The sequence below is a fragment of the Pantherophis guttatus genome, chromosome 3 (assembly GCF_059756535.1).
Source record: "Pantherophis guttatus breed Tessera chromosome 3, ASM5975653v1, whole genome shotgun sequence".
In the NCBI taxonomy this organism is placed as follows: domain Eukaryota; kingdom Metazoa; phylum Chordata; class Lepidosauria; order Squamata; family Colubridae; genus Pantherophis; species Pantherophis guttatus.
The window spans coordinates 178,306,956-178,329,626 of record NC_142065.1 but is presented as its reverse complement, the minus strand read 5'-3'; the positions used below and the strand labels follow the sequence as shown (position 1 = coordinate 178,329,626).

Here is a 22,671-nt window from a genome sequence, read left to right as displayed (position 1 = left end):
ATGGGACATTACTGCTGATACCCCTTGGATAATTGAGAAAGTCAAAAAATGCCAAAGAGAAGTGATTATGGACTTTATCAACTAGAGAAAGGCCTTTGATTATGTCAATTGTGTCAAGTTGTGGGAGGTGTTCAGAAAAATGGGAATCCCAGAACATCTCACCATCCTCATGAGAAACTTAAATGCTGGTTAGAAAGGCACAGCATAGACAGAACATGGCAAAACAGACTGGCTCCAGGTTGGCAAAGAGTATGACATCTGTAAACTTATATGCTGAATATAAATTAAGGGCAGCTGGATTGGAAGATTAGTACGGTTTTAAAACTGGAGGAAGAAATATCAGTAACCTTTGCTATGCTGATAACATACCCTGATAATTGAAAATACAAGAGATCTACAAGCTCTAGTAATATACATCAAGGAGCAAAGTGCAAAACAATGGAGTAAAATTAAATATAAAGAAGACCAAACTAATAGGAACAAATAGAATAACCAGAATTGGCAATGAAGATATTGAAATGGAAGGTAGTTTATACCTTTCAGAATCAACCTTCAACGGTAAAGCAATAAGCAGTCATGGGAATATGCTGCAGGCTTACGCTTGGTACAGCAGCCTTGGAAAAGTCTTGGAAAAAACTATGACGTGCCCATACCTGCAAAGATCAGAATCACACAAATTGTAGTATTCCCTGTGACATTATAGAAGCAAAAGTTGAACTTTGAAGAAGCAAAACTCTTCCTGAATATTGATGCCTTTGAACTTTGATGTTGGAGAAGAATCCTGAAGATACAATGGACAGCCAAAGAAACAAGCTCATTTATCATCATCAAACAAATCAACCCAGAGTTCTTGATTTTGAGTTCTTAAGGCTCAAATTTATTTACTTCAGACACCTTATATGAAGACCTAGCTAGGAAATCAAATCTTATCTGTCAAACTTGTGAATGCTCCAACACTGGAAGGTTTTAAGAAGAGATTGGACAACTATTTGTCTGAGATGATATAGGGTTTTCTGCCTAAGCAGTGTTGGACTTGAAGATTGGAAGTCCCTTCCAACTCTGTTATTCTCTTCTCTTCTCTTCTCTTCTCTTCTCTTCTCTTCTCTTCTCTTCTCTTCTCTTCTCTTCTCTTCTCTTCTCTATGTGTATCTCAGCGTTATAACATAAATTATCTACTCATAATTTATTGTGTATATAACAGATTATTCTTAAAAGCAAGGAACTGCTTTCTGGCTACAATATTTTGCAGGGAATGGAATGATGTGAAAATCTGAGCTATAGGCAATCCTCACTTACTGTCAGTAATTGGGATTGAGAACTCTATTGCTAAGTGTTACAGTCATAAGATGCAATGCCAAATTACCACACCAATTTATGAAACCAGTTTTGGCAGTTATAGTTCCAGTATAAGTTGTGATTACATAATTATCATTTGTGACCCCCTGCTTTCTTCTCCATTGACTTTGCTTATCGAAAGCCAGCAGTGAAGGTTGAAAATGGAAGTCGTGGGACTGTGGGACTCTGCAATGTTGTGATTATGAGCAGGTTGCTGAGCACCTGAACCGTAACCATGTGACCTCAGGGATACTGTGCCAGTCAAAACTACAGTACAAGGACCTGTTGTAAGTATCCTTGTCCAGTGATATTGTAAGTTCAGATGATTACTGTACAAGCGGACTTTTCACAAGGACTACCTGTAGAAGTTAGTTTGAAATAGTTTCAAATTTTTATATAGTTTCTGTTTATATTGCAATGTACTTTCAGCACATTGTAAATTCAGCAGAACTTTCTATAGCTCTCAACTTTTATCGAAACAATATAGTTAGAGGCTCAAAGATTTCTTTCCTTATGCCTATTTTTAATTCTCTAGAAGCCAACTGAAATTCTTTTCTTATGAAATAAATTGTTCAACTACATAACTGTAGGCAGGTAAAATATGCACCAGCAAACTCCATCCATCATGAGATTAGCTGTTCAATTCTCAGCAAGGTGGTTGGTCGTGAACTTCTCGCACCCATGGGGACTGACTGTCTCACCAAAATAGATTTTCATTCTATTACAATTAGAGCCATGTGGCAAAAGGATAATGTAATGCTGTTTATTTCACACAACCTTAACAATTCCAAAAATAGTTCAGAGCAAATGAATTCAGTGTTCTCTTTGTGTGTAGGCTGGGTAAGTTCCCTGAAGGATATAATGTCAAGCATTCTTTAGGAAACTTAAACTAATAGAGAAATCTTTTTCTTTTCTTTTCTTTTCTTTTCTTGGAAGAGAATTCTTAAGAAAGGCTCATAATGTGAAAAATCCCTTGGAGGTCACCTGAAAATGGTACAATTTATTGCATCCCTAATCCAGCTCAACATACTATATAGTAATTTTGAATATTTCTGCTAATAATCATATTGTATCCTGTATATTATATCTATGAAAGTATAATACACTGATGCCCCAGGGACATCTTGCCACACAAGGATGACTTCCATTTGGGAAAGGGAGTTTGGGAGGAGAGCAAGGAGTTGAATTATTCCCATGACCATGTTGTAGTTTGCCATTATGCACGGCTTCCTTCCACTGCCTTACGTTTTGCACACTGTATCCGAAGGGAACCAGACAGGAGAAGACCAGTCTCTAGTTGGTTGATCTAAGCAATTTCAGATGAAACAAATAAATCCCTCAATTGATAGATAATTATTAAGCATTTTATTCAGGGGTGAAATGCTCCCAGTTCGGACCAGATCGCCTGATCCGGTAGCGATGGAGGTGGGTGGTTCAGAGAACTGGTAGCAAAAATCCCTGGCCCCTCCCCCCATGCCCAGCTGAGCCACGCAATCATCAGAGGTTTTTTTTTTAAAAAAATTTAAAAGCATTTTTCTACAACCTCTTCTACAACCTTTTTACTTTTTTTAAAAGTAAAAAAAAAGCCTCTGATGATTGCGTGGCTCAGCTGGGATTGTCAAAGGCTTTTAAAAGCATTTTTTCTACAACCTCTTCAGAGGTTGTAGAAAAAATGGTTTTTAAAGCCTCTGACTATCCCAGCTGAGTTGCCTGATCTGCAGAGGCTTTTTTTCTTTTAAAAGCCTCTGATGATCCAAGCTGAGTTGCCTGATCGGCAGAGGCTTTTTAAAGAAAAAAAGCCTCTGCCGATTAGGCAACTCAGCTGGGATCGTCAGAGCCTTTTGAAAGCATTTTTTTACAACCTCTTCGCTGAAGAGGTTGTAGAAAAAATGGTTTTAAAAGTAAAAAAAAAAAAATTGGCCATGCCCACCCAATCACATTACCCCCCCCACCAAGCCACGCCCACAGAACCGGTAGTAACAAATTTTAGATTTCACCACTGATTTTATTCCCATCCCGAATTAAGTAAAAGACTAAATCATATGCTTTTGATACATTATGGGAAGATGGACAGGGAGTATAATTTTATGTTACAGGTAATCCTTGACTTACAACCATTGCTTTAGTGACCATTTGAAGTTACAATGGTACTAAAAAAAGTGACTTATGACCATTTTTCACACTTACAATTATTGCAGCATCCCCATGGTCACATGATCAAAATTCAGATGCTTGGCAACTGGCACCTTTGTTGCAGTGTCCTGGGGTTAAGTGATCACCTTTGTAACCTTCTGACAAGCAAAGTCAGTGGGGAAGCCAGATACATTTAACAATCATGTTACTAACTTAACAAAAGCACTGATTCACTTAATAACTGTGGCAGGAAAGGTTGTGAAATGGGGGCAAAACTCACTTAGCAACTGTCTTGTGTAGCAACAGAAATTTTGAGTTTAATTGCGGTTGTAAGTCAAGGACTACTTGTACATATTCATATTTTTAGTCCAACAAAATGTCTAGAAATAAACTCAATTGTGTATATTTAATTCTACTGATAAATCTACACTGATAAAAGTTAATTCTTTAGCACTGCAATAATTTAAACATATCAATGAACTATATCCACTTACTTTCAAACAGGTCTTTACTGTTGATTTTTGACAAATTGAAACTGAATTATTCTTCCCGTTGTAGACTATGCTCATTAACTATTTTACAGAATATACCTAGACACTATTGGCAAATCAATTGCCATAAAAATAATGTGGACCAATTGGTGGATTACTGGCTGGTTGTGTAATGTACATTAAGAGGGTTTTGTGTTGTATGAAGTAAACTGCAAAGAGCTGCAGGAAGAAACTTTCTCTCATTGAAGAAAAGAAAGGCAGATATTCCTGCAGTGACGCAGAACAAAGTCTAAGTCTGCCACTTAGGAAGCAGACAGCACTTTAAAATATAGATTGCTCTCTGAAAGGGCCTGATGAATGAGACCCATTACCATTTCAGATTATGACTCATAGCAGAGTTTGTACCATGGATTCATTGGATCAAATAACAAAGACTGAATAATTTGTTGCGTTTGGATGCAGGGATCATTTGATCATGAATGAATGACTGAGTTGAGATGTTTAAAATATTCTAGGAGGGACACATAACAACCACAGAGACACTGTATATGCTGTGGAAATCAGCCCAACTTTGTAAGAGCTCTGTAAATAGAGCATCTTGTTGAGACATCAGTGCTACAATCACACTCTTATTTCTTGAAGTCACATAATAGTTGGAAAGAGTTCACCGTACACTGTACATTGATTTCTCTCTTCTCTAATTTTCAGTTATATGTAACTTTGGATCTCATTTGCCTGAGATGTGCTCTCTGCCCTCTCTTATTCTGATATGAATATTGCTAGACGAGAAGTGCAAGAACCGTATCTTTGCTCAGCAGTTATGTTCTGAATGGACCATAAGATGGTTGATTAAGGCTGCAGTCTTATGGTCTAAAGGCCCCTGGGAGATGTTCCATTAACTTTTTGAAATGTCCAAATTTCCGATTAAAGAATGAGGGAGGAGAAAATAATTCCTATTTTAAAGAAAAACTTCCTTCCAAATGCCTGAGAAGTTTCTTTTGCTCTCACGTTCTTGCCGAAAGAGATAAGGAGAAGTGATTCAAGTTACAGGAGGAGACTTGGATCTACAGAATCTATGACTTTCTACGACTCTGTCACACACTCCTGAAATATGCACCACAACCAAGGAGAGACCAACAGTTAAAAGGGAGACAAAGTAAACTATTCCTTTCCTTGTTCCCATGTTCCACAAAGGTAGAAAAGCTTTGGAACAGAAGACTCCTCAAACTTTGGACTCTTCTCTCCCTTGCAGGAAACACAATAACATACAGATAGTCCTTGACTTATGACCACAATTGAGCCCAAAATTTTTGTTCCTAAGGGAGACATTTGTAACGCGAGTTTTGCTCCATTTTAAAACCTTTCTTACCACAGTTCTTAAGTGAATCGCTGCAGTTGTTGAGTTAATAACATGGTTGTTAAGTGAATCTGGCTTCCCCATTGACTTTGCTTGTAAAAGGTGATGACATGACCCCAGGGCACTGGAACTGTCCTAAATATTAATCAGTTGCCAAGTGTCTGAATTTAGTGACCACAAAGGTGCTGCAATGGTCATAAGTGTAAAAAATGGTCATAAGTAACTTTGGACGGTCACTAAACAAACTGTTGTAAGTTGAGGACTACATGTACTTAATAACTATACTTGGATCATTGTGGATGGATATATAATAAAGGAATTGGAGAGCATGCTCAGGATGAACTGATTTTCCCTTTTCAGTACCACTGATGATCGAAGAGCAAAATTAAGCCTAACAGATCCCTTCTAATGCTGCCTGTACATTTCCCTCCTTTTGCTAAAAGCTTGTTTTTTTATGATGTCTATGTTCAGAGGTTTTCAAGTGAGTATTTCAAATCAGTAATGCTTTGCACTGTGATGATGGTTGATTGATTGATTGATTGATTGATTGATTTTTGTTATTTTTGATGCTTTGGATTGTTAGCCACCCTGAATCATATGTACATCATACTGTATGTAGATAGCCATACAAATAAAACAAACAAATAAATAAACCAAAATGTCTTATTGTAATCTATTGTGAACAGGAGGAATAAGCAGGATCTTAGAGGTACAGTCACCAATCAGTGTACAAACAATGTGAAATAGTCTAAAAATGACAAAATTTGTCTGAATCAATAACAGAGCTGGAAGGGACTTTTTAGGTCATCTAGTCCAACCCCCTGCTCATGCAGGAGATCTGTACTAAAGATTCGAACCGCCAACCTTTCTGATCTACAAGCTCAGTGTCTTAGCCACTGAGCCACCTAGTCAGGCTAAGTCTTGAAGAAAGGAATAGTTCTAATATACAAAAGCTCTTTGTGATCAGAAAAAAGGATGCCCTAAGTGTTCATAACCATTTGAGTGAATACCCAGAGACAATTGACTTGCATTCAAATATAAAAATAGCAAAGTAAAAAAATGTGCCAATAGGTTAATTATAAGTACTTATTGCTAATGTCTTCCTAAAAAACAAGGTGGTCTAATTGACTTTTGTTTTCCACACCCAAGTTGTATTATATTTATAACCTAGAGGGGGAGGGAAGAGAGCTAGGAAGGAAGGGAGGGAGGGAGGAAGGTAGGTAATATCCAGCAGATGTGGATGAAACTGGAGCAGGAACATCCCAAAGGAAATGACAAATGAATAAATGAGCCTGGAATACTTGAAAATATAAGCATACCACAATAAAATAGCTGCCTGAGGGATGACATAAAAAGTGAAGAGTAGGCCAAAGAGGGACAATGTACATTCCTTGTACCCACATACAACTGATTTTAAGGCATAATGTAGAAGTCAACATTTCTGAGGGAAAGATGTGGCATTAAAAAAGGAGACTTGTTATTGTTACATTATATTATTTTTACAAGCAATTTAGGAGATGACAGGCTATTTTAAGGAAGCAATTTAACAGAGACCGGAATTCAATATTTTTCAGATTTCAATGAAATAAAATAACAAGGCAAGGTCAGCCCGGCTGCAATTTCATTTTAGGAGGAAATCCCTTTCTTCCATTATTCTGGGTAAAATTACTAAAAAAGTTCTAAACTCAGATGCCGGAAGGTATGCTGTGACTCATAGTCTGTGGAGGTAACTATTAAATGCTAAAGGAAGGAATCACTGACAAAATTAATTACAGCAACACCTTTGCCTTGAAATGTTACAAAATGCTTTGTCTTTGCAACAGCTTTTCACTGGTGTTATTGAATCATATGAGCAATTTCCAGAAATCAGAAGTGAAGACTAAATTTTAAAAAAAAGAAAAACTCAGGAATACACTTCCAGATTTAAAAGACATGCTACATTATGTTGAAAAGTATATCTTAAGCACCATGTGACTATTTTTTCAAAAACTGAAAACCTTCAGAGGGGCAATTGGATTAGAGAAATAAGAAAGAAAAGTTGTTCTCTGTAAGTATCTTCTTTGCCATTTCTTCCCTTACCATCTATCGCCAGAACAAGCCCAACTTTCAAATTCCATGTGGAAATGAAAAAAAAAAAAGCTTAGGATCCAAATAAAGCAGGCAAATGATAAGTGAACTCTATTCCTTAGTCCTCCTCTGCTTGTTGTGGGGAATAGGCCATAGTTACCTCTTTATGTTGTTTTTTTAAAGATTGAGTAAAGATTATTATAGCTAAATAGATTTTACGTAAAATGTAGTGTGCACCTTAAAGCTTGAAATAAGGTATTCCATTCCATCACGGAATGACCATCTCTGCCTCTGGAGATAAGAAGAAAATTGAAAATGAAAGGGAGCTCCATTTTAAAGAGGGAGCCAGATTTTTTGATTTAAGTATCTACTGAAGAAGGAACACAATGTTAATTTAGATTGTTTCTCTACTAACAATTTAGAGTGCTTCCTTGCATCACCAAAATATTGCTGAGGGAATATAAAGCTTGTCATTGTTAGATCAGCACATTGATGGTTCAGTGATACTGAACAAGCTATAAAACACTGGTAGGGATCCTGCTATCCTTAATTGCCACAAAATTTATGGCTTAACTTCAAAACCATGCAGCATGGTGTTAGTGTGTTATTTATTTTAAAACAGACTTCCATGAAGTTTTACTCCTACTGAGACTCTTAAAAGCAACCAGGGTTTTAAAAGGCTTCTTTATTTATATTTTATATGCAAAAAAGATAAATCGGTCATAAAACATTTTTGATGGATTAAGTCTGAAAAGATTGAAGTATTAAAAGCTTCTTTTAAAATTGAACCCTAAAATGTTCATTAAAACAGTGAACTTATTTGAGCTGACTTTGGAATAGAGAGCCTGCAATTTAGAAATTTTAAAAAAATATAATCACAATTTATCTCTTGAAACTCAAATGTAGCATGGTATTAATTCACTGCCTGATCTTTCAGTCCTTCCTTTTAATGATCTTATTAGCCAGCATGCACTTGAAGTACAACCCCATGGTTAGCAGTTGTCTAAGATTTAGCATAAAGTTGATTCCTTTGACATTTGGCATGCTCCATCTCTTAGACACACATTTTAAAAATGTTAATTCCAAATAAAATATCCATTTTGCAACTGTGGTAAATATCTACTATGCTATATGACCAAGGGAAAAATGATGATGGGAAGATGGGATTAGAATGGAGAATACTTACAGTAAAATGGCAAACAACACTAACAAAACAAATTAGTTTCCTTGTTGGACAGTTAATTGTAACAAAAAAGTGGTTGTTTAGAAGACAAAAGTGATGTGAACCATAAATAGAACTACAGCTCTGATAGAATTAACTGTTTCATATTGATTTTTTTAATGAATGTATAATTTGCTTTATAATTTTAGTAGGTTTGGAAATGCTTATATAGAGATATCTATATAAAGAAATGCTTATATAGAGATGTCTTTGCAAAAGACATGTTTAAAACCTCTGTAACATACAGTAAATTTGATATCTTTCAACAGTTGACATAAGAGTTTAAAAACATGCCATTAAATGCATCTAATATTGTTAACTATGCAGACAGTTACAAAGCCCTGTATCTATGAGTTTTACAACTAGCACTTCCATTGCTCTTAACAAGTCAAACAATCAATTAGACTTGACTATATCACCATGACATATGGAATAATACATTCCTAGACATGTAGCCTGTATTCAAGCTACTCATGTATTCATAAATAGCCACCTCATGCTTGAAATAAACCCAGAAAAAACATAGCTCCAATAGAAGAGAATATGAATATATATATATATATATATATATATATATATATATATATATATATATATATATATATATATATATCAGGGTTGAACTGTGGAATCATCAAATATTAAGCTTCATCGATTTTCAAGATATCAGAATCACAAAAGTTGCATTTTGAAAGATCTCGCTCTCTCCCCCTCTTTATCTCTCTCTCCCTCCCTTTCCCCCCTTCCCTCTCTACTCTCCATCTATCTTTAAAAAGTCCAAAATTTGCAAAAACTGAAAAGGAGCACAAAATATTAATGCAAGTTGAACTGAGTCCACAATATCAATATCATAGCACAATAAAATTCTGAAATGCTATAAACATTTCAAAATATTTTGTTGCTCAGGTACATGAAAAACATTTGATAATAATAAAATAGTACCATTGTTACGACTAGCCAAAAGACTACCAAATAGCGACAAATATTTAGCAACCCTACAAAGATTATTTAGTATAACTAGTTAAATGTCTATGGAGATTCTCAGTCAATCCGGTCATGGTTGTCCCAAAGGTGCTTTTTCAAGAGGCAAGTGAAGAAGTCAGAGCTGAAGAAGCTTCTTGGATGAGAAGTGAAATGACTTCAAAGAAAAACAGAAAGATCAGCTGCTTCTTGAAAAAGCACCTTTGGGACAAAACTAGTTAATTAAATGCATGAAGGTTTAAAAAAAAATGAAGGGCACGGTCGAACCCCCCCCCCACATCTAGACTTCTTAATCTTTTTTAAAATGGACCAAGCCACCAAATGTCAGCATCAAAGAGCATCTGAAGGAATTGATTCTATTCAATTCTTGCCATAAAATAGAATGTTAGTGTTTCCAAGGACCTGTCTTGGCAATCAGCAACATCTGACTGTCAAGGTAGGTCAGAGTCACATAAGCAGTGTTTCAGTATTGTGTTGCAAGTTCTGTCCCTTTTCTGTGTGTGTTGTGATGTTGCACGGATGTCTAGGCTGGTTAATATTTGAATGGGAGACTGTCAGAAAATCTCACATAAACTGATCTCTAATTTCTAATGGAAAATCAGTAAAGTATATTGACAATATGATTTCATGGTTACTATACCAGAAAGCTGATCTATAAAATTTGGAGGGAAATCAGGTGGCACATATATGGGAATGTGAAATGCATGCGAAGGGCAACATGTTTTAATACTTTCCCTTGATAGGAAACCTCCTACTTATAGTAAATGAGTGTACTAAGGAGAAGTTTAGGTTTAAAATCAGGGAGCAAGGACATGTTGGTTGGGTTCACTTAACATGCTAAACCATAATGTAGTTAGTGAGATGTGTGAACCGAGTCATAATTTTAAATCATGTGGTCCCCTCTTTATGTTTTGAAATATATATTTTTTCATGACGAGAAAAAAATACAGAAGTAGTTGGTTATAAGGACAAATAATGTTGCTTCTTGGGCCTTCTCTGCTGAAAATAATTTGCATACATTTGGGATGGGCAATCATTAAGATGCTTATATATGTGGAAATTATGCCTTGTTACATCCACCATTTTAAACATCTCCAGAAATGCTGAAATATATGTCCGTGGGATTAATATGGGAACTCCAAGATCTTTTTTTTCTTTCTTTCACTACAAGCTGTCAATTTTTTAATCATGCGGTGTAACATCCAGGATACATTTCAGAGGAGGGAAAGATGAGGAGGAAAAGCTTTATAGCATTAATGACATGATAGTATGGTCCTTTTAGATGAAAAAAATGGGATCTTTGTTTCTTAAACTACCTGCAGGCATTGCTAGAGAAAAGACTGGTGCTGTTAGTTGAGATAAAACAAAACAGTTCCTACCCCTCAAAGTAAAAACCATGTACTGAATCTGATTCCAGATATGGTGCAGTAAGATAAGAAAAGCCAAAACTGATATGCAGAATGTCAACCCCTGTGAGGAAATAATAAAACATGATTTCACTAATGTCACCAAAATCATCTGCTCATAACTCTTGAGCCAGGTGAAGAAGACATTCCACTCTCAGTATACTTTGAGCCCAGTTTTTAAAATGCCAGGTGGTTATACAAGCAATATCAAGTAAACTTTGTGCGAGATTAGTCCTTGTAAGAAGCATGTACAAACTAAAATGTCAGGCAACAATAAAGACCCGCGACTTAGAATATCTTATTCAGTCTTTCCCTGCCCTAATTTGAGCTAAAGAAATTAAAATGCTGGCACAGAATGAGGTGCTCAGCAGTGATGAGGGTGAGCTTTTTGAATAGGGGTGAATTGACTCAGTAGGAGACATGCCATTGACAGAGCCTCAAGTTAACTGAAATGACACTTATTGTGGTTTGTTTGGCTTTGGCTTATAGTCTGAATCCACTCATCCAAATTGATAATGTGGGCCTCCTGAACAGACCCTCCTAAAAAAGATTCCTCCCTCACAAAAAGTTCTTCCTAGCTCTGAGTGACTCCCAGTTCTGACCTCAGAGCTTTGCAATGACAGGATCCTAACGCATTTTTGTAAGCACTAATAAGATGCATAATTATATACTATGCTACATTGTAAGCTGCCCAGATTCACTGGGATAGTGAGATGGGCAGCATATACATTTAATAAGTAAATAAATAAATAAAAGTAAATTCAATATAGTAAAGCGGCTGTATCTGAAAGCAGGCTATTTTGGGCAAAAGCTACTGTCAGTGCCCCAGTCTGAGGAGACCAGATGTCCACCAACAGCTTAGTGGCTAGCCACTTCATTGCCAAAATGTACTGACACGAGCATGTCTTAGGGCCAGGCAAGTAAGTGTCTCTGCTTCCAATACTCTCTGGTAGGTTTGGAGGAACAAAACACATTTGTTTTGGGCAAGAGAACCCTGTTCAGCAATGGTAGCAGACATAAGTGAACAGATGTTTCTTTGTTTTTTAACCAGAGGCTATCCATAGTGGTGACCTTGGTACTCTGCTCTATTCCTGGCTCTGAAATCCTCTGGCATGAAGTATAATGATACAAACAGATAAGATTAAAGATGTGACTGCTGAATTATATTTTATCTTAATCTTCATCTGCACTATATAAATGAACTGTTAGTGAATCATTTAAAGTAATAGGTCTCAAGATCTACACCCATACAAAAATGAGTTTATGATAATTTAGTAACTGCATATGGAGTTTGGAACTTTGTCTTAGCATAACTCTCTTATTTGAGAACTACATAAGGAGATTTGTTTGGAATTAGTGAAGATGAAATGTTAACTTTCGATCACAAATGCAGCTGATTTTATTAAGTCATGATTTTCAGATACCATCAGTGTCACAGGCATTACCATACATTTGCAAATGTGCTAAATTACACTTCAATCCAATAATTTCTTTTCTGAAATAAACCCCTTTGAACTCAGTGTGATTTTCTCTTAATATTATTAATTATTTCATGAGATTAGATCCAAACATGCCAATTTGACAATGAAAATTATTCCTTCCACTTAAAGAGCCAGTTGAATCCAAGGGAGGCTATCCATTTGAGGAAAATAGTGGGGAAGCATGTTTGCAAAAAATTTTTTATAGAATCATATACTGTAATGGAACGGTATATCAGAGGACATCTAGTCCAACCCCCTGCTTAGTGCAGGATCTGCTAAAGCTCTGTTCAGTTTCAGAAGTACTTTCCACAATGTTTTAGAGGGTGAGAAAGTCTCCAGAGCAGTATTTTAGTAGTCCAGTGAATTGCAAAGAATAAAAGGAACTGGTGAAAGCTACATACTTATCTTCTTCTTCTTCTTGTGGAGTGACATGCAGTTAAGCACATATCCAGATCCCACCTATGTACTTGCTGCTTTCTATATATCTCATTTAAAGCTCATTGTGTTTTTTTTTAATTGCTACTAACGATAGGAAAGAAAATGAGGTTTCAACCGTCATGCTATAAATAATATAAAATGTGGAAAGAATTAAGCAAGTATTTTCCAGATGTGTGATTAATACAATTGCACAACTGGAATTCATGATACATACTCAGCAGGGCAAAGTTACTTAATTTGTCTAATTTAAACATAAACACATGATTCAAATGAAAATTTGTTTTGGTATTTTCATGAACACCATGAATTTCAATTATATACCATCAGTTTTCATTTGCCTTTTTGCATAATCTTATAATTGTTTTCAAAGCTTTTGTAGAGATAGCTTTTATCAATATAAGCACTTAGATTTATATGCTGCTTTATAGTGCTTTATAGCACTCTAAGTGGTTTACAAGTATATTGTCCCCAACTATTTGATCCTCATTTAACCGACCTTGGAAGGATGGAAGGCTGAGCTGTCCAGGATCAAACTCCTGGCTATGGACAGAGTTAGAGTGCTGCATTCTAACCACTCCACAACCACAGCTCCTCAATATGGAGATCATTTTTTTCTAGAATTCCCATATAATTTTTCTGTGTACGATTTTCAGGAGAGAGGATGGCTGCCTAGAACTCAGTATTTCTCAAATTCATATTTAAAGATCTGTCGATTTCATAGAACCATTTGCATATTCTTGAGATCCCAGCCAGGTTTTAGTCTGCAATACATATTACCTTGATTGATAGGATCACATATATATATATATATCTGTTTCACATAGATTGCAATAAAACTGGCTTCTGTAGTCAGAACTATCAGGCAACTCCCAAGGCAAGCATTTCAATGGAGACCTCATAATCAGGAAATACTCTTGATCTTCCTACTTGCTGTTGCAATTTCAGTTCTGGCCCAAGCATAAAAGAGGAGCAGCTTAAAACTGTCCTCCTTTCTAAAAGTGATGCAAATTGGTCCCAGAGACCTAAGAGTGGCATTTGAAAGTCAAGCTTCTTTGGTACGGGGTGGGGGCAGTTACTTATCTATAAATTTCCCTAATCTGGAGTTTGTTTGAGGACAGCTATGCAAAAGAGCTATGCAACGATGGTTGCTAATAATGTGCCTTGGAGAGTGAAGCTAATATATGTAAAGTTTATTAAAGTTTATATGTAAGTTTATTAAAACTTTGTAGCATTGGCCAGTGTCACTCAGCTAGTGTGTTTACTACTTGTATGTATGCTCAGAGGTATTTCAATGGCACTATAAATTATGAGTGAGGAATTTGCCTAGTCAGCTAATTCCAAAATAATGCTGTCCAGTAAAGGTATTGGACAATAAGCAAGAATGTCATATGCATCATTGTATGAAAGACACAAATCACATTGCTGGCATCACGTTGCTGGCATCAATTGCACACTGATATCATGATACATCTGATGTCATTGCCCCCTCTTGTGAATGCCCATGTCTTCTAGAGGTGTCAAATGACAGTTCCTAGTATCTCTTGGTATTTTTAGGAATATTACATCAAGAAAGTCTGCACTAGGTTTTAAAAGCCAGTATATATAAGTACTATATATATTACGCTTGATGTAAAAATTTAACCGTTTAATAAAATGGTGTCTATGTCTATGTCTAAGAATGTAACCTTCCTTCTCCAATTTTCTTTTAAGATTTAATTGGAATTCTAAGTGCCTGAACTGGCATATATTAGAGTTAACGAGGACCTAACATAATTTCCTTCTTAGAAATACTATTTCATAGAAAATCGTGGATGAATGCAACATATTCAAAGAATTATACTAACCTGTGAAGTATCTGTAGATGGGTTAACTTCCTTACCACACACAGCAGAACTTGTATTTGCAGAAGCTGCTTCTGGAGCCTCTGTCTTCTTGACATTCACTTCTACAGGAATGGAAGGCCCTACCTGCCTACTCTCGGTCAATGGAGCTGGATTTGAATTGCTTGTTTGTCGTGGTGATGCTTTATACCAACTAGGGTAGAACAAGGGATCGGATGACTCTCCATTTGACTGTAGTCCAGTCTCTACTAGTCCTGCAGGCTGTGCTGTAGTAGTATGTACAATTTCATCCTTAGTGGGAAAGATTAAAAAAAGAAAAGAAAAAATAGAATGCAAATTATTTGAGGTGTTTTTTTTACCTCCATCTCTTCCCATCTTTCTCTCTGAAAGGGCAACATCATGAAAACTTATATTTTAGTTTTCTATACTTGATATTCTAAACTATGCTTACTGATTACTGAAAAGTACAGCAGATCTTAAGGCTTTTCCATACTTATCCCCAACCATAACAGAACACAACACATGACACAAACATGTCTTGGCAACATCTTTTTCTATTGTCTCTCCATGAAGTTTGCTTCATGTTGGCCCTATCCATGAGTGCTTTCTACCTTACTCCAACACTACACAAGGGCAGCCTCAAGAGTGCAAAATTTGTGACCAGAGAAATATTGTGGCTTTATAATTATATGGTTATTCTTATTGACACTATACAATATCTTAGATTAAAATTAAGTGAATAATATATTATGAATATTGGTTCTTTAGAATGTTAAGTGTTAGTATTTTAGGATATTTTAAGTACTGGTATTATTTAATTAAATTTAGAGATTGTTGTATTCAGTGGTGGGGTTCAAAATTTTTTACTGCCGGTTCTGTGAGTATGGCTTGGTGGGCGTGGCGTGGCTTTGTGAGCATCGCTTTGTGGGCATGGCAGGGGAAGGATACTGTAAAATCTCTATTCCCACCCCACTCCAGAGGAAGGTTACTGAAAAATCCCCATTTCCTCCCAATCAGCTGGGACTCGGGAGGCAGAGAATAGATGGGGGAGGGGCCAGTCAGAAGTGGTATTTACCGGTTCTCTGAACTACTCAAAATTTCTGCTACCGGTTCTCCAGAACTGGTCAGAACCTGCTGAAACCCACCTCTGATTGTATTGTATTATTATCTCTACTGAAAAAAGTTTGGGGTCACTATTGTTATATATTTGATAGGTTTTTTCCCCAACTTTTTAACATGTCCTGTTATTCTCTCTCCATTTTTCCTTTTATGTTAGTTTATATTTTAATGTTTGGTTTTGAAATTTAATAAAGACATTAAAAAAAAAAGTAAAATCTGCTAGCTATCACTTCCCATTACATGCAAGGAATGCAGGTGACTTCAGTGATTTGAAACAGAAGAAATAGAGACAGGACAGGAATCGGTAATGGGAACAGTCAAGGTCAAGCCAGTATAATTTTTTGCCAATTCAAGGACGAGGGATAACACTTTTAACTCAGCAGTGGGTAATTAAAGTTCATACTAAGGAAACGGTAAACTCAGCTTGGTAGTTGTTTGTTAAATACACCATCTGCAGCCAAAGTAAAAAAGAAACACTTAGGTTTTAAATCTTTTTGTTAAATTCTGAATTCTATTAGTTTTTTTATTAATTATTATGATGTTAGCTTTATTTTACATAATGTTACTTTTAAATTCTCTGTTGGTTTTTATTTGTTCTAGGCAATAGGTTACGGCTTTACTTTAAGATGACATTAACAGGAATTATAGTTTTAAAAGTACTGTATCAGAAGAGAAAAGGGCAAGGTAGGCTAGGTGAGGTTTATTTTCTATTGCTATTGGATTTTTTTAGTATGCCCTAAGTAAAATTTTAAGGGCTGCATTCAACGATGGCCTTCTATATGCAGAAAACCATTCCACTTGTTCTAGAAGAAGTTTACAGATGTTCACTGATCTCTTTACCTACTGCAACCTTCAGGGTAAGAATATGTTGATTGACAATTCCCAGATTTACCAGAGAGCAAGAAAATTCTAGGAGTTGTAGACCAACACACTCAAAGTATCAAAAATTGGGGAAGACTGACCTAATGAATTAGCATATTTAATTAATAAAGGGATTAACAAAGTGATAAAATATTTAACATAACTGATACAAGAATATTACTTACCTGTTTTGCTGTGGTAGGAGTATTAACTAATGGGTTAGAAGGTAATGATGGTGCCAGATTACTCTGAGATACTGCTTGTGTGTCTTTCAATGCAATATCCTGTTGAAGTTGCTGAGATGATGCTTGTTCAGATATTTCATCTTCTTCACCTGATGATTCAGTATGGATTTCATCTGGTGTTTTCCCTTCTGTAGCATCTTCCTCCTCCTCCTCCTCCTCTTCTTCTATTTTAACATAAAAGGTAAAATATACTAATTGGTTTCCTCTAAAATAAAATTTGCTACAAGAGAATCTTTGGTTCTAAAGGTTCTGATTTATCCTTTTCTAAGCAGGAATATTTGTCTCTGGCCCTATTAAAGGAATTGAATTGCATCAAAAAAACAAAAACAAAAAAACACCACAGCCAGCACTCTGAGCAGAATAGTATTTTTGCATCGGTTCCTGTTCGTAGTTGTTTCTCTCAACACATAATAAAATTAACAACTTGTTTTTCTGTGAAACCTTCCCAAAGGACTTTGAGATTTCCTAGAATGGTTAGCACATTGTTTTTTTTAGAAGCAGAAACTATTCATCTAATAATCAGAACAGAATAAGAGGAAGTAGCTTGTGTAGAGACTGGACAAACTATCATAGCAGGCTTTTGACTTTCACTCCTGATTCCTTTGATTTTTGTCACTGAGTCCTAGGAAAAGTGGGAAGTGCAATTATCGCCAGGATATGGCCATTGGTCAGAATGTCCATGGATAAATTATTAATCATTGCAATTGTATGTTACTTAAAATAAAAAAAGGTCTCCAGGGGAACAGTCTAAGAATACATTAGACAAGTGTTGCCAAGTGTATCAAGAACATATGCTTATACTATTTGTATATAAAAAAGGGAAGGGAAATGATTCCCCTTGCCATCAAACTTTCTGTGCTGTACATATGTATACAATCCCTCCTCCCAATCTGCCTCATGTTTGTGCTGAAATATAGATTGAGGAATATTACTTAACAGCAATATAATGTAGCAATTTAAAAAAAGCTAATGGATACATTTCCACCTCTTTCCTGAAACTCTCACTTTTTATTTAATGACTAGGCTGATCACATGATTTTGTACACTATTAGATCATTTGAAATGAAATAGTGTTCTACGATGAATATGACATGATATGATGCATGCGATTATCTCAGGACTATGTGGAAAATGTTTGTTAGCATTAAGTACCTTTGTTTTTCTGAAAGGGTATTCTAAACTGACTTCGTTATAAGATAAATACTGGGTCCAGCTTCACTTTTCTGGTGATAAATATTTCAGTAAGAGCACAAAATACCAAGTTCTGATAAATGATGGTTTATAAAGAAGTATTTGTGAACTTGAGCTGCTTTTGGTCTAACTAATATAAATGTGGTTAAATACTGTTACCTTCCCACTGAAGTGGTACCTATTTATCTATTCGCATTTGCATGCTTTCAAACTGCTAGGTTGGCAGGAGCTGAGGCAAGAATGGGAGCTCAACTTGTCACATAGTGTTGGGTCTTGAATTAAGTAAGGGGATCACACAAACACATTATTTTAGGGCGGCATGGCACCACTGAATCCTAATTTAGCTTATCTTTATGGAAAAGTTATCTTTCTATCTTGATGATATTTGTTCCAATCTTTTATTTAAAATAGTTGTTTATGCTTTTGTTTCTCAATCTTCATTACCACTACATTTATGCATATAACAAGGCAAGAGTAGAGAATGAAGAGCTTTCAATTATCACTTTCTCAATAAGATTCCAGGAACCTTGACTATCAATAAAATTGACATTCTTTCTTTACAATGGCTGTAAACACTGAATAAATACTATTGGCTACTGTATATAAATTCATACACATGCTCACAGATACACATGTGTACACACATAAATAACCCATCAATATTTCTCAGTATAACATTGGTAGTAATTAACATCTTTTGGGTACATAAATACACATAATCAAGCTTGATAACTACTTTGATTCAAGGAAATGTTCTATCATGAATCACTATTGGTAATCATTGCTAAGGTTCTGCTAGTCATATAAACAGATCAGACAGAGGTTAATAGCTTTGATGTATACTGAATGTTGGAATCTTGAAAGATTTACAACACTAATGCCAAAGCTCAGATTCTATGAAAAAAACATATATTTCAGCATACCATCTTAGTCTTCATGAGTTTACTTTTGATTATTAGACATGTAAAATATATCTTTCACTTTTGTAGAATGTCAAAAAGGTCTTTCGATTATTTTTGTGACAGGATGTCTTCATAAAACTGAACGCTTCACAAGTAAGAGGAAAATAAGCTTTTTAAAAAACCTACCTCTGTAAAAGTAAATTTCTCTAATTATCTTTTCTTCTCTATTAAGATTGACTGTGAAGTGGGTCATATTTTCATAGCCTTTCTCTATTTTTTCCATCTGAAATGCTTTAGAAGCTTCAGTAATTCTAAAATAGAAACACCATTGTGTCATCTGCATTATTTTGCAACTGAACAGTTTAGAAATTGTTGGCTTACAATGAAAATGGTAACACATCTTTACTTACTTTTGTAGCAATGCTTTAGCATTCTGTGAAAAACAAAATATAGCCAATAAAGTACGTTATTTAATAACTTCTTCCTTTTCTTTTCAACATACAGATTTAAAGTTAATTAATGTATAAACATGTTAGAATATATTTTTAATAAATAATATCTGGAATCAGGGATGAGATCCTACCGGTTTAACAACTGATTCGCTGAGGGTGCACGCGCCAGACACGCACTCTGTGTGCATGCACAATTTGCAGAAAATTGAATTTCCGCGTTGCTGAGAGCAAGGAAAACAGCTGAGGAGTGGCAATCCCCTCTGCCGCCCCAATCAGCTGGGCTTTGGAAGCAGAAATATAGGTGAGTATAATGCAGGGGCTGGCAGGTGGGCGGGCCCACTTCAAAGGAAGAGAGAACTGGTTCACTCATGGCTGAAAGTTGGAGCTAATGGTTCGCCCAAACCAGTCTGAACCGGTAGAATCCCACCACTGGCTGGAATTCTAACCACAACAAGATATTCCATCAAGATAATGCAAAAATGGACCCTTTGAGGTAAACCAAACCAGAATGTATATTTTGATCTAGAAAGATATTTTAACTAATTTAAACTAATTTCTCTAGGCCACATTGGGAAACAAGAGACCCTCTTGATGTTGTTAAATTAAAACTTCCAGCACTACAGTTAGCATAGCTGCAATGGATGTTAAGAGTTATAAGACATATAGCTTGACAACATAGAAACAATTACATGTTCCCCATCCCTGTTATACACTGATGCACCATGTCCATAAAGATTACAAGTGCTACGGTTTGTCCTGTCTGCTGTTCACAGCCTGAACATTTAGTTCAACACAGAACAGCAAATCATTTTGTTCCTTGGGTTAAGCAATAATGTAGACCAACTAATATCACAAATTGCTCTGTAGCTATGATTCTTGTTTCATTTGCACTATACAGTAATGATTGAGTTACAGGCTTAGTGCATTTTTCATATTGGGAAATACCAGGATATTTATATTCAATTTACCTGATGTACTTAACAGAATGAATTATCAAATTCTAACTTTCTGGTTTGGGAGAGCTCCCAGCTAAAAATAAAGATACATGCTTTAATATGTACACTCCTTGCAAAATCTGAAGGAACTTGAAGATGATATTCACAAAGTAGGAAATTCTAATTAAATAAGAAACATCTGATTCTGCAGATTGGATTATAAACTGTTCAGGAGAAAATTCTATTATCAATTAAAATTCAAATTTAACCTTAATGTTGGGGGAAAATTGGGTCACTTTGACATAAAACATTATATAATCTAATTATTTCCCTATACAGTGTGCTGTATTACGTTAGAAAAGGGTTTTTATTATCTTCATTTAATAACCCTAGGATAAATGTCATCTCAAATACATATCTTTTGTTTTTCATTTTGAAAAATATATTTCCCTGTAAGTATTGTCTGTTTAGCTATTTTCTCCCAGTTTAAGAAAGTACCATAAATCCTATATGGGATGAGCAAAAATACAATTTTTAGATTGAATATGGAAAAGTACTACACAGGTAGATATTCTATAAAACATTTGAGAAGTACATGATGGACACTCAAATGGTACTTTACATAGTGCTAAGGAATGCTAAGGAAAATGCTAAGGAAAATACATTTTCCTGTGAGAGATTTAGCACAAGGGAAGGTTTAATTAGAAGATGAATAATGATATATTCCTATTTTTAAAAACTTTTCTGCAACATACCTGTAAAAATAGAGCCATTTCTGGCTCTTCCATAAATTGGATGCCTGATTCCACCAGTTTTGATACTATCTCTAAATGATCTGCATGCTTTTTTATCAGAGACCGGACATGTTCCAATTTCTCCTCTTGGCTCCGAGTGATTATTTGTGTCATCTCACTTTTTCGTTCTTCCAATATTGCATACAAATAATCAAATTTTTCACATAGTTGCTCCTTCTGCCTTTTGCAGCATTCCTGTGAATGAATCATTAGCTTTGTGTTAAAAGAATTATGTCGACTGCATCTGTTTTTATTTCTATAAATTGAGGGAAATGCCTCTGCACTGAAAAAGCTTTTTCTTTTCTTAAAACCGTTCACAGTATCTTGTAGAAGCCAACAAACTTCATGGATTGAGACAAATTACGAAGGTGATATGAACAAAGAGGGAATTTTGAGTTTGAACATTCCAAACTAACACCCAATTAAATTTGCCTCATAATAAGCAATAATAATGAAACTTTTTTCAAACGCTGATGGTAGAGCTCTAAACATTTCTATTTAAGCATCAAGATCATTTTAATTTTAGAATAAATATTCTAAAAATATGAACTGTAATAGCCTTTAAAGTAAATGTTTATACTAAAAATTTTCAGGGTGACTTGCAAATTTTCCCAACTCCCTCAAAACATTGCCATTTACAATGTTTACAATTAAATAATAATGTAATGTAATTTGTAAATTATTAAAATTACTTTAGAATTACTTCCCTAGATTCCAATATCTTCTATTACATTATAATGTAATAGAAGATATTGGAATCTTGAGAAGTAATTCTGATAATTGTATTTAACTAATTTAATACAATGTAATTACATACTGTTAAACTAAATCAAAATATTTTTCCTTAGGCTCCAATGATGGCTTTGTCCTGGCTATGTCTTTTGAAATATGATTACTTTCCAGGTACGTCATACAGTTTTGCCACTTTAAAAACCCTGAAATAAGTTTTCCCTTTCCATAAATTGAACACTCAAAAACCCTGTGAAAATTTCCAGAACTAAATATAGTTTAGTAAGATATACTTTGCTTTTGCAAGGGAATAATCAGACTATTTTAATAGCTATGCCTTATTTAAGGTTTTCAGCAAGCCAATTTAAGAAAGGTCATAAAATATGCTATCTGTTCCAGATGGGGATAGAAAGGTTGCATTTTTACTCAATAGGAAAAGGATTGTATTTAAGTTCCAAGTGACTGTTTGATTTAAAGATCACATTGGTGTCTAATGGGCACAAACATTATATGAAGTTAAGAAAAATATTTAAGCTGTTACTATAGAGCTGTGATGGCAAACCTATGGCATGCGTGCCAAAGGTGGCACACACAGCCATATCAGTGGGCATGTGAGCTCAACTCCGGCGCACATGCACGCACCGGCCAGCTGATTTTCAAGCCTTCTGGGCCCACCAGAAGTAGAGAAACA

General features: G+C 35.4%; 1 protein-coding gene across 6 annotated transcripts in view; it reads right to left on the bottom strand.

Annotated features, from left to right (window-relative positions):
• The window catches only part of TRIM55 (tripartite motif containing 55), a 40,837-nt gene that overhangs the window by 7,687 nt on the left and 10,479 nt on the right, over positions 1 to 22,671 (bottom strand). For 2 of the 6 annotated variants that reach the window (XM_034429865.3, XM_087890630.1), the window contains exons 5-9: positions 21,213 to 21,446; positions 19,481 to 19,503; positions 19,257 to 19,381; positions 16,918 to 17,141; positions 14,756 to 15,043 (exon numbers count right to left, since the gene is read on the bottom strand). In XM_034429865.3, the coding sequence (XP_034285756.2) occupies positions 14,756 to 15,043; positions 16,918 to 17,141; positions 19,257 to 19,381; positions 19,481 to 19,503; positions 21,213 to 21,446 (894 nt within the window). Of the gene's footprint in view, positions 1 to 10,965; positions 11,057 to 14,755; positions 15,044 to 16,917; positions 17,142 to 19,256; positions 19,382 to 19,480; positions 19,504 to 21,212; positions 21,447 to 22,671 lie in introns of all 6 variants that reach the window. The other 4 variants (XM_034429868.3, XM_087890632.1, XM_034429866.3 and 1 more) reach the window with 3 other exon arrangements.